This window comes from Rhineura floridana, chromosome 6 (genome assembly GCF_030035675.1).
Source record: "Rhineura floridana isolate rRhiFlo1 chromosome 6, rRhiFlo1.hap2, whole genome shotgun sequence".
Lineage (NCBI taxonomy): Eukaryota > Metazoa > Chordata > Lepidosauria > Squamata > Rhineuridae > Rhineura > Rhineura floridana.
In genome coordinates, this window is record NC_084485.1 from 148,283,570 (window position 1) to 148,298,053 (window position 14,484).

The 14,484-nt window shown below is 42.5% G+C and overlaps 1 protein-coding gene across 1 annotated transcript in view; it reads left to right on the top strand.

Annotated features, from left to right (window-relative positions):
* The first annotated feature begins 2,803 nt into the window (after positions 1-2,803).
* The window catches only part of NIBAN1 (niban apoptosis regulator 1), a 112,265-nt gene continuing 100,584 nt past the window's right edge, over positions 2,804-14,484 (top strand). The window contains exon 1 of the mRNA XM_061634045.1: positions 2,804-3,480. Coding sequence (XP_061490029.1) covers positions 3,426-3,480 — 55 coding nt within the window. The 5' untranslated portion in view covers positions 2,804-3,425. The remainder of the gene's footprint in view (positions 3,481-14,484) is intronic.

The following is a 14,484-nucleotide window of genomic DNA, read 5'->3' on the forward strand; positions in this document are numbered from 1 at the left end:
ATAAGGGTAGCTAGAGAGCTAGACCTCTTGCTGGTTGAGGCTATACCTATCCCTTTGATCCTGCCCTGATAAGCAAAGGAATGTTGATCTCAGTTCCTTCCCACTTTCTCTGTGTTCTCTTTCTCTCGAGAGGGGAGCAGACATCTTCTCTTTGTCTCTCCTCTCAACCAGGATGAGGGTAAGTACTGGGATCAGTGCTCGTTGCTCCAGCATAGCCAGTTAAGCTAGATATAGAACTCTTTCCTATCAAGCATGTACTTCGAGAATAAAGTAGTAGTTTCTTATTTTAAAGCTTAAAGTCTCTGTCTGACTAATGGAAGGTAGAATCTTAGCAAAGATTCAAACACACACACACAGCTCGCTCAATACTCTCCGTTCCACAGCGCTACGCAACTTTGCTACGCATCTCAATAGAGAGAAATTCCGACAATTTGTTGTGTCATGTGAATCCAGATTGTGGCTTGTTTCAAACAAACCATGAGCAGTAAACCAGAAATAAGTAATACTAGACTTGCTCATGCTACTCAAGCGTCACATGGAGAGGGGGAGCCATGAGGGGACCCGTGTGGCATGGAGGGCACTTAATGATTAAACCATAGTTTAAAACAAACTATGGTTCCGTGTGCCATATGAACTAGTCCAATGTGTAACCTTGGGTGGTAATGTAGAGTGCAGGGCTGGGTTGTGGGAATTCTAATGTAAAACAACAACTCAGAAAAGTGAGTGGCCCTGCACAAGTCTTTTGCTGTGTCAGCCAACTCTGTGAAATAAATTTAATTCCACGTGTGCTTTGCTTTGTTTCTGGAAACAGGATAAACAGGTGGCAAATGTTGCTAAGGAGGAATCATTTTGTATCCTGAGTTAGGGTCCACAGCTCAGTGGATATACAAATGCTCCACGTGTAGAACGTTCCAGGTTAGGTCCCTGTCATCTCTAGTCAAAAGGACCTCAAGGTAAAAATCCCTGTCTGGGCCCTGGGAAGCCACTGCCTGGCACAATAGACAACACTGGGCTATTGACCAACAGTTTGGCTCAGTCTAAGGCAGCTTCTTTATCTGTTAATTTCAAGTGCCTAAAACAGTGATTCTCAAACGGTGCGCCCAGGCACACTGGTGCGCCCTAAGAGGTGGCTAGGTGTGCCTCAAATATTATGAAAGTATGTTTTAAAAATGAGAAGAAACCCATTTGTATAGGGTAAGTAATAGTTTTCTATAGTTTATTTTTATTCATAGTTTAAAATATATTAATATATTTTTAGTTTTGTACACGAAGTGCGCCAGAAAATTTTTATGTTTTACAGTGCGCCGCGAACCAAAAGAGTTTGAGAACCACTGACCTAAAAGGTAAAACTCTAGCTTTAATTTACATTATCTGAGTAATCCTCACAACCACCCTGTAAGGCAGGGGTCGGAAGCCTGGGGGCCAGGTGCAGCACTCCATGGCTATCTGGTCTTCCAGGCTCTCCACAGGCCATGCTTCCTTCCCAGGCAACTTTCCACAAAGCCCTGCTCCACATCCCCTCGGGTGCATTTGCCTAGGTGGCATGTGCCCTTGAACTGTGAAAAGTATCTCTTGCTCGCCTGGATGGGATTTAGAAACTTCTGACTTTTGCATGATTGGAATGTAGTCTCCAGTTTTGACCCCATCATCAGTTCTCCTAGCTCTGTCCATTCCCAGCATCCCACCTGAAAGATTACCCCTGAGAGAACGCAGCCCTCAAAAAGAGGTTGGAGATTGCTCACCCCTAGTCTAGTGTAAAGGTGGGGCAACTTTAGGTGGGATCTTCTTAATTTCCTTCTACCACTTCTTCTACTACTACTACTTCTTTCAACCAAGCAAAGCCAGGTGCAAAACAAGTATACACTTAGAATTTAAGAATTTTCAGTTCAGGATTTTTTTGAGTACCAAACCAAACTGAGTTTACAGTCCTTTTGCACAAAAGTCCACTGCTGGTACTCCCCAGCTTTCATAATTTCAGCAGTATAATTTAGGAGGGGGTTTTGTTGTTGCCACTGCTAAATAATTAGAAATCCTACTTCTAATCACCCAAAGATCAACCAGTAAATTCTGATCTGATCTGGTATAGGGCCACCAAGTAAAGTTGGAATTGTTACCCAAAATGTGCACCTCTAAGGCAGAAAACAGCAGCCACATGACTCATGTATGCAAACATTGCATCTTCTTTAATTTTCAGTAGAATTTACCTCATGATGTGGCTTTCTCTTGCAATCCACAATTGTCTGGTGATGGTAAGAAAATGCACAGAACACCTTTTTCACCCTTGACCTGAACACAACGGAGAGGACTAATTCATTTTTCAGGTAACCTGAGCTTCACATGGCTTGAAGGTAAAAGTTGAACCATGAAATTTGACTTCTGTGAGGTAAAACTACACCATACCAGTTTGCCCATTAGCACTACTGTAGCCTTTAATGTGTGGTTGCCACATGTGCATTGGAGGGAGGGAACTACCTATGAAGAGAATCATCCGTTAGTTTCTGGGTGCTTCCAGATAGGTGTTTATCCTGGGATGGGTAATCCTCACGCATGCACATTTTTCACAGCCGCCATTGACATCAAAATGCCAGCCTGTAATTCCCCCTCCCCTCTTCAGATTTACCAGTCCCCTCCGGGGCCTCAGCCTTCCATCCATCCTTGGTCGGTAAAATGAGTACCTGGCATATGCTGGGGGGTAAAGAAAGGCTGGGGAAGGAACTGGCAATCCCCCCCCATATATACAGTCTGCCTTGTAAACGTCGCAAGACGTCACCCTAGGAGTCGGAAACGACTCGCACTACAACTGCGGGGACACCTTTACGCCGGGGAAAGCCCTGTTAAGTGTTTTTTTAAAAAGTTCCCAACGTCCGTTTGCGGTATCTTAACGACCCGTTTCCAGTATGAATCCGGGGAGCACCCATTCGAACAATGCATTTTAGTCAAGCATCTGTGAAGAACGCAGACAAAGGAAAAGTAAAAAAAAGTGAGAAGTGGCGGTGGTGGAGAAGACGAGATAAAGGAAGAACGAGGCTGTAATCAGACTAGGTTCCGATAAGAGTGTGCTGTGGTTGCACCGGGCGAGCGACCAGCCGCCGGTCCAGAGCGGGACGTTTTCCTCAGCCCGCCTGCCCCTTTGCCAGAAGGACTGGGGAAGGAGGCGCCTGAGAGGGCGGCGCCCTTGGGCTGGAGGAAGTTTTTGCACTTGGGCGGCAGAAGGGGAAAGAGAAGAAAAGCGCTTGGGGCTGAGCGGCAGCCTGAGAGCGCGAGAGTGGCAAGGAGGAGCTTGCCGAGTCCATCACCTCTTCCACTCCAGCAGCAGCTCCCTCTGGGGGATTTTACAGTCATTGGACAGCCCTGCGTCTCTTTCTCCCTCTAGCTCCCGGCTGTAGCAGCTGCCCGCCGCCGCCGCTGCCTCGACTAGCAGCACGATGGGCGGATCTGGCTCCACTTTGCTGGACGAGAGCAAGTGCACCTACATCCGAGGTATATAGTTCAGGCGTGACTCGGCTTGGGAGGGTATCTCTGCAAGGGAAACGTGCAAAAGGAATTCTGCGAAAGATTTTCCCGTTCCTGGCTTGGGAAAGTGTGTGTGTGATGTATCTGTGTACGCGCTTGCTTGGGATGTGTGAGGTTGCGTGAAGGCTGGTATTAAAGCATCGAGAAACTTCGCAAGTGTGTTTATTCTTAAGTCTGGGAAGGCGGCCTTTTGTGGCCATGCGTTGGGGTTAGTTGCAAGCGCTTGAAGTGCCTAAGTTGCACTTCAACTTAGTGCCTTCGAAAGAAGGAGCGTCACATTTTATATTCCTTAAACATCCCAATCCCTAAAAAAGAATTAGGGTTTTTTTTTAGCATGTGTGCTGTTTCATTGCCAATTCAGGGCTCCTTCAGGCTAGTCGCCGCAGTCGTCGCCACCGCTTGGAGCTCGTATGAAAGGGTGACTCGAATAACGACTTTATATGCACGCAATCCTTAGCTCCTCACGTGCGAAGGAGCCCTTCCGATGATCCGACAGGAGGACACGTGAATGCTGAATCCTATGAACGTTTACTTCGCGTTTGGGCTGCAACCCCCGTATTGAGAGTAAGCGCCACTGAACTTGATGAGACTTCCTTCCGAATAAACACGGAAAGGGTCGGGGTTCCGTCAAGGGCTGTGTGATGAACATACACTTGCAGGGCGATCCTATGCATTTTTACCAGTGAGCAAAGCAGGACTTATTCCCAGTAACGCTAACTCTTCTTAACTGGGAGTAAGCCCCATTGAATTTATTTGGACTTTCTTTTGAGTAGACACAGTTAAGATTGCACTGTAGTGTTGTAGTCTTAGTTCCGGGCAGCCAATAGATTTTTAAGGATGTTGGTTCCGCTGGAGGAGATCCAGGCATAAACGAGCTAGAAGTATACATAGCAGAAAATGTTAGGTGAATGAATTGGAAAGAGAGATGCTCTTTACAGTCTGCAAAATGGAGAAGAACTGTACATTCGTGGCGGCTGTGGCAACTATCCAAAAACAGGTGGACATGGAATTCTGATACTTGGAGGTACATATAGAGCTTACCTGTTATAATCACCTCTAGGGAGGAACAGGCAGTTCTTGGCTCCCTGAATAATTACAACAGGCTGTTGCTTAACCCTATAGTGCGTTTTCTCACTGCTACTCAAATATCCTGAAGGAGATTTTAAAAATTGTTTTCTTGATTTCAGCATGATATGGGTGCAGCTGCAGCCATTTGCCAATCAGTTAGATGAACCTATTAATAACATTTTGATAACTAGTAACAAAAAGGTGCCCCCAATTAAAAAAAAAGATATTTGTAGGGCAAGTGCTTATAAAAATTTCAGATGGAAAGCAAAAGAGGCATCCCCTCTTACACAAGACAGAAGGGGAAATGCTTGTTCTAATATAATGCTTGCTGTTTTCTTTTTCTTTTTTCTTATATGTGGATTTATGCAATTGGGTGGCAGCTTTTCAAAATATGTATTCTACTGGTGGAATCCCTAAACAGACTCTTGCTGAGTAATTGATTCAACAAGCAATAAAATATGAATAAAATCAATTCAATTACAAGAAAACAAAACAGACATCAGGACAACATACTAAACTCAAAAAGCCAGTTAACAGCCAACTACTGTGGCAAAACATTTCTGAATAGTTATGCCTTAACTAGCCTTCTAAAAGAGATCAGTGAGTGAGTTAGGTGCACCTCCCTGGGCATCCCACAAAGCTTCTGTTGCTGCTAGGAGACTCTTGTTCCTTTGTGCCACCTGCCTAGCTGCTTAAAGCAGAGGAACTTGAAGCAGGTACTCTACAGAATATCTGAGCTTGTGGGGATACGTAGGAGAGGAAGCACTCCTTATAATCATTTCTATATTCTGTCATTTTTGTCACATCTTTGAGTACATATACATGGTGCTTTACAACCCTGACTTGTTTGCCCACAAGCAACCCTTTGAAACATGGATCTGGCTAGTCCTTTGGATGGAAGACCACTGGGGTGTTATGTAAGAGCAGAGCAGAAGTCTAATCTCTATTTAAAAATGTTAAGAAGAGAGGTGTGTGGACTGACAGTAGGTCCATGTCTCTAAAAGTGTTTAATTAGTTAAGCCTAAAAAGGTTCAAAGAACTGCATCATGCTCTAACAGGACTTTACAGGTGGCTCACTCTGGTGTCACTATAGCCTCTACTAACTAATCTGGAAAGCAGAGACAGGGTGATAAAATCCACAGGGCAATAGAGTTGATGTTGCATATCATGTAGTGATGAGAATCCTTCTGTCATCTGGGGCCCTCACTTTTTTGCTTTTGGTCTCCCTAGAAAAAAAGAATTTGAGGAGCTTATTGCTGAAAACATCAATACAGTAGGGCCCCACTTTATGGCTCTTCGCTAATGCAGTGGTCTCAGTTAGATGCAATTAGACTTAAGTCCCACTCATACGGTGCTTGTTCCACTTTTACGGCAGTTTTCGGGCGTTGGGCCCCATTCTATTAAATGAGTTCCGCTTTTCAGAGGTTTTTGCTTTTCAGCGGGGGTCTGGAACGTAACCCGCCATATGAATGGGGCCCTACTGTACAAATAAAAAATTAAATACATAACATGAGGAAAAGTTGCTGAAGAAGCTTAGAATGGTCAAAAGAGGAAACGTCTCAAAAATGAGTATATTAGTTAAAAGGATGTTGAAAAAGAGAATCAAGAGTGTCAAATCTGTTCAAGAGACTGGGAGGTTATTTAAAACCACAATAATAGATGCTGAGCTGGAATGTGCATCACAGATTAGGAATAGAACAAGTCCAGGAGGATGCCACATTGGCTAATAATCAGAGTAGAGGAAGTTATAAAAGGAAGGAGTCTGCTTTTAAGAAGTTTAAAGTGCTCACAGGAGGAACACAGAAAGCAGCACAAACTGGCAAAACAAGTTGACCATCTCATAGGCAAGGAAAACAAAATTGACATCAAAATTGATAATGAAACTTCCTTTAAATACATTGGAAGCAGAAGACCAGCCATGGCAGTGGTTGAACCATTAGATGAGAAAGGAGTGAAAGAACGATAAAAGGAGTACAGGGAAATTTCAGAGAGTATAATTATTATTTACTTAAATCTTTGCTGTGGAAGACGATGGATAGATACTCATGCCTGAACTGCTTTTTCAGGGTGTGTTTGAATTGAATAGAGGTGAAAAGAAAGAAAGTTCTAGGGCTCATTGGCATTAAAGTGATCAAGTCACTGGATCCAGATGGCATAGATCTGAGAGCTCAGAGAACTGAAATATGGAATTGCTGATGCTGCCCTGGGTCCTGCTGGGAAGAAGGGCGGAATATAAATCAAATAATAAATAAATAAATCTCCTTCAAATAAAATGCAATGTCACTAACATCAGCCTTCTTACTGGAGGACTGGACATTAGCCAACCTGATGTTGATTTTTAAAAAGGGGTTTCAGGAAATTACAGACCAGTTAGACGAATGCCTGTTCTATATAAATTTGTGAAAATCATTATTAAAGATAGAATCATTTACAGAAGAACAAGCCTTGCTGAGGAAGAATCAGCATGGTTTATGCAAAAGAAAATATTGTCTCGCCTATCTTGGAGTTGAGTGTGTCAACAAGAATGTCAATAGGGATGCTGTCATAGGCATCATCAAGGGTCAAGACTTCCACAATGCTTTTTACAAAGTCCCTCACCAACGGCTCCTGAGCATTAGCAGTCTTGGTGTGTAAGAATGGGTGTTCTTATGGATCAGTAAGTGGTTAAATAATGGAAAGCTGAGAATAGGAGTAAACAGACAGTTCTCACAATGGAGAGTAGTGGGTGATCCCCAAAGATCTCTGTTGGGATTTATACTATTTCATTTTTTAAAAATGATCTGGAGTCAAGGATGAACAGTGAAGTGCCTAAATTTGTAGATGACAAGGATGGTGAAAACCTATGCAGATTGTGAAGAGCTCCAAAAGGGTCTCTCTAAACTGGGTGAATGAAAGACCAAATGAGGTCCAATGCTGGTAAGTGTGAAATGATGCAGGTTGGGGTGCAGGTAGATATAAACAGATGAGGTCTGAATTGACAGCAACTCACCAAGAAGGAGATCTTGGAGTTGTGGCAGATATCTCAATAAGAACATCAGCCTAGAATGCCAATGTTTAAGGTAAATTTCATACTAGAGATTATTAGGAATGGGAATGAGATTAATATGAAGGCTCTTATTTTATCAAAATGCCTTTCTATAAATCTATAGTAGGTCTGCATTTGGAGTATTGTGTTCAGTTCTGGTGGTTCCAGCAAGATGGATATTGTAGAGCTGAAAAGGATGACCAAAATGATCCTGCTGCTGGTGGTGGTGGTGGTGGTGGTTGGAACACAACTTCTGCTACAAGGGTAGGCTAAGGGGTTTCTTCATTTAGAAAGAAAGAAAAAGATGACCAAGAGGGAACATGGTAATTTGTAAAATTATGCATGATGTGGAGAAAGTGGAAAGACGTCTTTAAACACAACAAGTAATTAACCTAATGGAATTCACTGCCACAAGACATGGTGGTGGTCAATGGCTTGGACGGCTCTAGAAGGGGATTAGACAAGATAATGGAGGATAGGTCTGACAACTATTTGCCACAATACAATGGAAATGAACTGCCTTCAAGTCGATCCTGATTTATGGTGACTCTATGAATAGGGATTTCATGCTAAGCGGTATTCAGAGGGGGTTTACCATTGCCTTCCTCTGAGGCTAGTCCTCCCCAGCTGGCTAGGGCCTGCTCATCTTGCCACAGCTGCACAAGCCGGCCCCTTCCTTGTCCACAACTGCCAGCTGGGGCGCAACTGGGCTCCTTGGGACTATGCAGCTTGCCCACGGCTGCACAGGTGGCAGGGCACGTAACCCCTGAGCCACTCACTGTGGGGGTGATCTTTAGCTGGCCCTTGACACACTGTAGACATGAGCAGGGATTTGAACTCGCAGACTCTGGACTCCCAGCCAGGCTCTCCTCCCCCCTGTGCTATACCAGCTGTGTATTATAGCTGCATAAAAACCCCATGTTCAGAGACAGTATTCCTCTGAATGTACCAGTTGCTGGGGGCAGTAATGGGGGAGGGCTATTGCTTTTATGGACTCTCTTCCGGGCTTCTCAGCAGTATTTGGTTTGCCACAGTGGGAAACAGGATTCTGGACAAGATGGGCTTTCAATCTGACCTAGCCTGTCACTTTTATGTTATGAATTATATAAACTGTGTAGATTTTGCATAATTCTACAGAAAAATTAATTAGAATTTATACTGCTTCTGATAGTCCTTTGGAGAGGCAAAGGACTATGAGCACTGATAACACTGCCGCAGATACTGGAAATTAGTAGCCTGTCTACAAAAATGTTTATGTTTGTGATATTTCACTTTCAAGAGTAACTTTGACCAGAAAATATTTTAAAAGAAACCTATTCCTGGAAAACTGATTTTTGTATTTAGTGCCAAAATTTGTCTGTAAAATTGTGGAATAAACATACCTCTGCCCTAGACAAAGAGTTCTTGAGAGGGTGTTGCTCTATGCTGGCAATCAAATGACTTTCAGAAACTTACCAGTCTCTTGCTTTTAGTTTTTCATTGAGCTTTTTGTTCCTGTGCTGCTGTTTACAGCACACAAACATAAATCAATATAGGAGAAATGAGGGACAATCATAAAATGGGAAATAAATGTGCTTTACTGCTAAGGTGACACTCATTAGAGAGTAGATCTGTTTTGGCCAGTGCGCCATCACATAATCTTTGGCAGCTCTAAAGAAGTGCAACAATTTTGGAATAATTCTTAGTATAAATTAAGATCTGCCTCAAAGACTGAAGTCCCATAGGGCTAACTCAGGTCACAATCCAGCTACAGTTAAGCTCTTTCCTGTACCATTATTTTAAATGGTCAAATTAAACACATGCTTATTCTGCCCTATTTGTCCAGTCTCATTAAATTAATAGACAAAAAGATGTGACCATATTACTTTTTCTGTGCATAAAGAGCCTTTCATGTGTGATTTAGCCTCACTGAACTGAGTAGTTGTCCATGAGCCAACTATCAGTGCATAACCTCAAATAGTCTAGTAGCAACCATGATGAAATCATGTTGGGAATAGCCTTTCTTTATGTGTAACTGATTCTGGTTCTGGCAGAATTTGTTCCATTAGAGATGAATGTGGGATCGGGATTGGATGCCTATGCAATAGTTATTAATGCTTGCTCTATGCGTTGGAGGCTATCCAGCACAAGTCAAAGTCTTTGGGTGCATGAGGATTGCAGGGGTCAGATTATCTTTTAATTCCCAAAACAATATAATGCAGAAGAGGTCAAATAACACATTCTTTCCTTAAGTGTGGTCCTGACTGCTCATATTGGGAATAGTATTAAGTACCCAAGTATTAAATAGTGTAATGTGGAAAAGATTTGCATGACATAAATAAGAAAGGTGGTTATTGGTGATAAATTATATAGCAATAAGATACCAACTTTATGTTAATCAAGGTACACACAGCTCAGCTTTGAGTGATGTAACTTGGAATATAAAGGATGCCTGAATTAAGTATATTCTGCATAGGGTCCACAGGTTGTCACCTGCCCAGAGATGGCTTCTGTTTCTTTAAAATACACACAGTGCCAGAAGGTCAAGTGGGCACTGCACCTCTTATCCTGCTGCTTGGCCAGTCCTTTTGCTTACCCTTTCTTTCTGCTGTTCACACTCTCTTAGTGCTGCACAGCTTTTAAGAAGACGGGCTTCGTCTCTACAACCTGGGAAACTTATTTGTATGCAAGGTTTATGCAAGAGATGCAGTAGCCAGTGAGAATGCAGTTTCTCTTGGTCGTTTCATCCGACTGAAAGGGGGAAACTTACACAAAATAAAAATTAAGATAAGGTATTCTGTTGGTTACTTTGCCCTTAAGCAAAGATCTTACATTGCATCATGCTGGCAAAAATACAAAGCTGATCCTTGTTGGACCAGTTGAAGAAAATGTCAAGAACGTGTTTCCAGCCACCCGGTGTAGAATTTCATTATATTGCAACACCATTTTAACAAATGTTTGTAGAAGTACAGGTCGGCAGATGCTCCAGATTTAATATAACTTACGCTGCAATCCAAACCATGCCCATTCAGAAGGAAATTCTATTGAATTCAGTTGGGCTTACTCCCAGGAAAAGTGGTTAGGATGGTAGCCTTACTGCATGATACAATACATACACTCTGAAGTAAGCTCCACTGCTCCAGTAAATTCAACTGGAATCACTCTGAAATATATGCATAGAATTGCAGCTGAAATCAGTGCAACTTAATTTTGCACAAAACTACTTAGGGTCCCCGTGTGTGAGAATGCTTTCATCCACCTGATCATCTGGTCTGTGAAATAGCGTGTTGATCCATAGTCTGTGTGAGTCTTCAGCCATTCTCCTGGTGAGAATCCATATGGAGCACTGCTGGGAAGCAGCTTGGAAAGATCACTTACCTGAATTCACCCTAAATCTAAGAGGCATAGTTTGATAGATGAAGACATTTTGAACATTTCAGGTCTTAAATATAGCTGCTGCTATCGTTTAGGTCCCCGCTATGTTATCTCAGTTTTGTATCGGGGCTAGAAACTCATTCAAAATGAATAATTAGCAACATGGGTTTTAAAACCACTTAAATATGAAATAACAATACTGCAAATGGGCATCCATTAATTACAGCTGGCCTTATCAAGTCAATTTCCTCCAAAGGACTGAATGAAGAGGTACATCTTCAGGTGGTACCAAAAGCCAAATAGTGACAGCAAGCCATACCTGCATTGGAAGGGAATTCCATAAACCATCACTATTTTGCGTGATTTTGCTATGGGTGTCACCCACCAAGAAAACATAAAGTAGAGTCTCCCCTGCTGATATCAGTGCATTGAAGAAAGTAGGTCCTAAGTCATTTAACTTTATACATTAACATGAACACTTTTTGAATTGGGCTTGGTAGGATCTAATATGAAACCCTTTCTTTCAGGTCTCTTTATGATATTTCCCCCACCCTGCTTTTATTGCTACATTGTTGGTTTTTGCTTTCTCTGCCTTTTCACTCCTTTATTTAAAGAGTTCAGTCAAATCTACCTATTTGATTGCTTGTTAAACTTGCTTGAAGGAAAGGTGAGGCTTGTCTTAAAAAATACTGTCAACAGCTATCTTTCAAGAGCTATCTGAAATTTACTTCCATAAAGACCTTTGCCTCCTTCCCTTGTTCATGCAACTTGCATTGACTCACAATATTTGTGCAATCCTTATTCTTCCTTCCTCCTTTTTGCCTGCGAGATAATTTAAATTCTAAGATTTTCAGAATAGAGACCTTTTTACCTTATAAAGCAGTAAACATATCAATGGTGCTTTGCAAATTTTTTATATATAAAAGCCAGAATTCTCAAGATTCTGTCACACTCTAATGTGACCAAGAAATATAATCCAGGACGAAGCTATGGAGATGAAGGGGTGGGGCTCTGAGGGTAGGACTTGATTATCAATGACTGAGGTCACTGGAATCTCTAGGGAGAAGTGGCTGGTTTAACCCCCACCTTATGCTTCCCCGCCCCCTTTATTTTTCCCTTGTAAGTGCTTGGTTACCATTCACTCCTGTGGGACTGTACTTGGAGGTATTGTTGCAGTGACCTCATACCTGTCTTCAATCTCTGAACAGCCCTTGCAATAAGATCAGTTTCCCCCAACTTGGAGCCCTCCAGATTTTCGTGGACTACAGCTTCCTTCAGCCCTGGTCAGTGTGGCCAATAGTCAGATATGATGGGAGTTGAAGTCCAGAACATCTGGAAAGTACCAGGTTGCAGAAAACTGCAATGGACAATCCTTTCCTTGACACCTCCTCCCATCATAATGATGAGGATTTTGCCAGAGAATTTGCTATTTTGGAACTTCTGTGTTGTACAGATGGAAATTCTGTTTTCTAACAGAAAAGCAGTGTACTTAGCCCATTGCTTTCTGAAAACCTGTCCTTTTGGGTGAAAGCTGCAGCCAGGGGTGTAGTCATACAGGTCATGGGGAGTTGTAGAATCCTTACATTTTTGGGAGCAGGGTCTCAGCAGGTTCCCTGTGTATGAGCCAATTAACATGAAAGGGGAGCATGTTAGCCCCGAGAAGAGTCTTTTCACTTGGCTAACAACATGCTTCCTTGTCTTTTCATGCTAATTGGAGCCAATCAGAGTGAAAGAAGGTGAGTCAGTCACTGAGGAGAGTCTTCTCAGCAGCTAACACACACATCCCTTTCTGCTGATGGGCTCCTAGGGTAAGTGAGAAGCGTGCTTCATGGCAAAGTACCTTAGTTTCCCCAATCCTAGTCCCACACTTGGCTTCACTTCAGAATTCTAAAAACCAAACAATTCTGGCAATGTTTAGCCCTCAGAGAGGGAGATTGAATGGTGGAGGAGGAAGTCTATGCACACAACAGTTTTATTCTGGTTCTATAATTTTGTAATTGCAGGAGATGGTGAATCCCGCAGTATGACTATGAGGGGGCGTGGTGTGACTATCATGAAGGGACTGTGCACTTCTGTATTTGCTGCTACTCTGTTGGCTGCAGCTGTCCTATAAAATGAGCCTGCACTTTATTGTGGGTTAAGCACTTGAAACCACAAAACCATAAATTGTAACAGCAAATGAAATATTTGGTCAGGTGAGAAGCAACTGTCTGTTGCTTTGGGGGCACATCCCATTTCAGGTTTATGCCTGTAGAACCTAAAATCTATTGTTGGAAGAAACTCTCTAGCACAAATCTGTTGGTTTTATTTTACATTTTCCTTTGCTGAATTCTGACAAGATGTTTTTCTGGATATATATTGGACAGGGGCTGTAAAAGAAGGTTCACAGGTTCTTTTTAGATGTGCTATGAATCCATGATATCTGGCTGAAGAAATTTCATGTGTAATTTGAGGCATATTAAAGAGAATTATTTATTTATTTATTAGATTTATATCCCACTCTTTCTCCTAGGAATCTATAGGACTATAGGATCACAATTTTTCTTTGTGCCCAGAACACAGAGAACCTGTCCTGAGCAGGTGCAGAGTACATTTTTCTTGCCACTGTGTAAATTACAAAGAGTCCCCACACAGGGAAAAAGGAAGGGCCTCGTGATCAGAGGAAGATTCCAGGGAACTGAGCACTGGGGTCAAGCTTTGGATTATCAAATTATCAAGGCAGGAGTGCAAACACAGGAGCATTCGCAGAAGAAATTCAAAGGGCTAGAGGGGCTGGTTTATATCAAAATTGTCACACGGATGTTTCAGTCTGCTTGACTCAGCATAACTACAATTAGGTGTGCTCATATCATTTAATAGGTGTGGTGTTAAACCAGAATAAGAACAATTTAGGGTGGTACAATGAAGTACTGACAAAACAGGGCAAAATTAACACACACACGAAAAGGTTGAATGACAGGAAAAACAGCCTTGGCAATTAGATCTAAAAGACTTAAAAAGAGGCATGAGCCTCTTTTTACAGCATGAGCCATGTCGTATTGAAGCAAAAAATAAAATAAGTGAACCTTGTTCTTTCTGTGATTACAGGAGAGAGGGGAAATGATTGTGCAGAGCTTGCAAGACTGCATAATGTTATTTTTTTTTCTACAGGTTTTGGGCTGAGGGCTTGGTCTGTGCTAATTAGTTTCACAACCGTTATCTCCAAAGAAGGTTACTTCCCAGTTTTGCTTTGGGGCAAGGCAAAGGTTACCAATGTGGTGCCCACAGGCGAACATGTGTCTGCAGAGTTCTTTGCTAGTGCCCACAGGGTTCCCCTTACCCTGCTGAAGTTTGGCTTGGAAGAAGCATCTTATTGCAGTCAGTAAAATAGGTTGTCATGTGCGCTTGGTTGTGGGGTGTATGCGGTACCCACAACAGTTTCTTCGGTTTGCAAATGTACCTATAGGCCTAAAATGGTTGGCAACCCCTGAGATAAGGGATGGCCAGACTTCAAAAGAGGAAGAGTCAAAGCAGCAAAGCAGGTC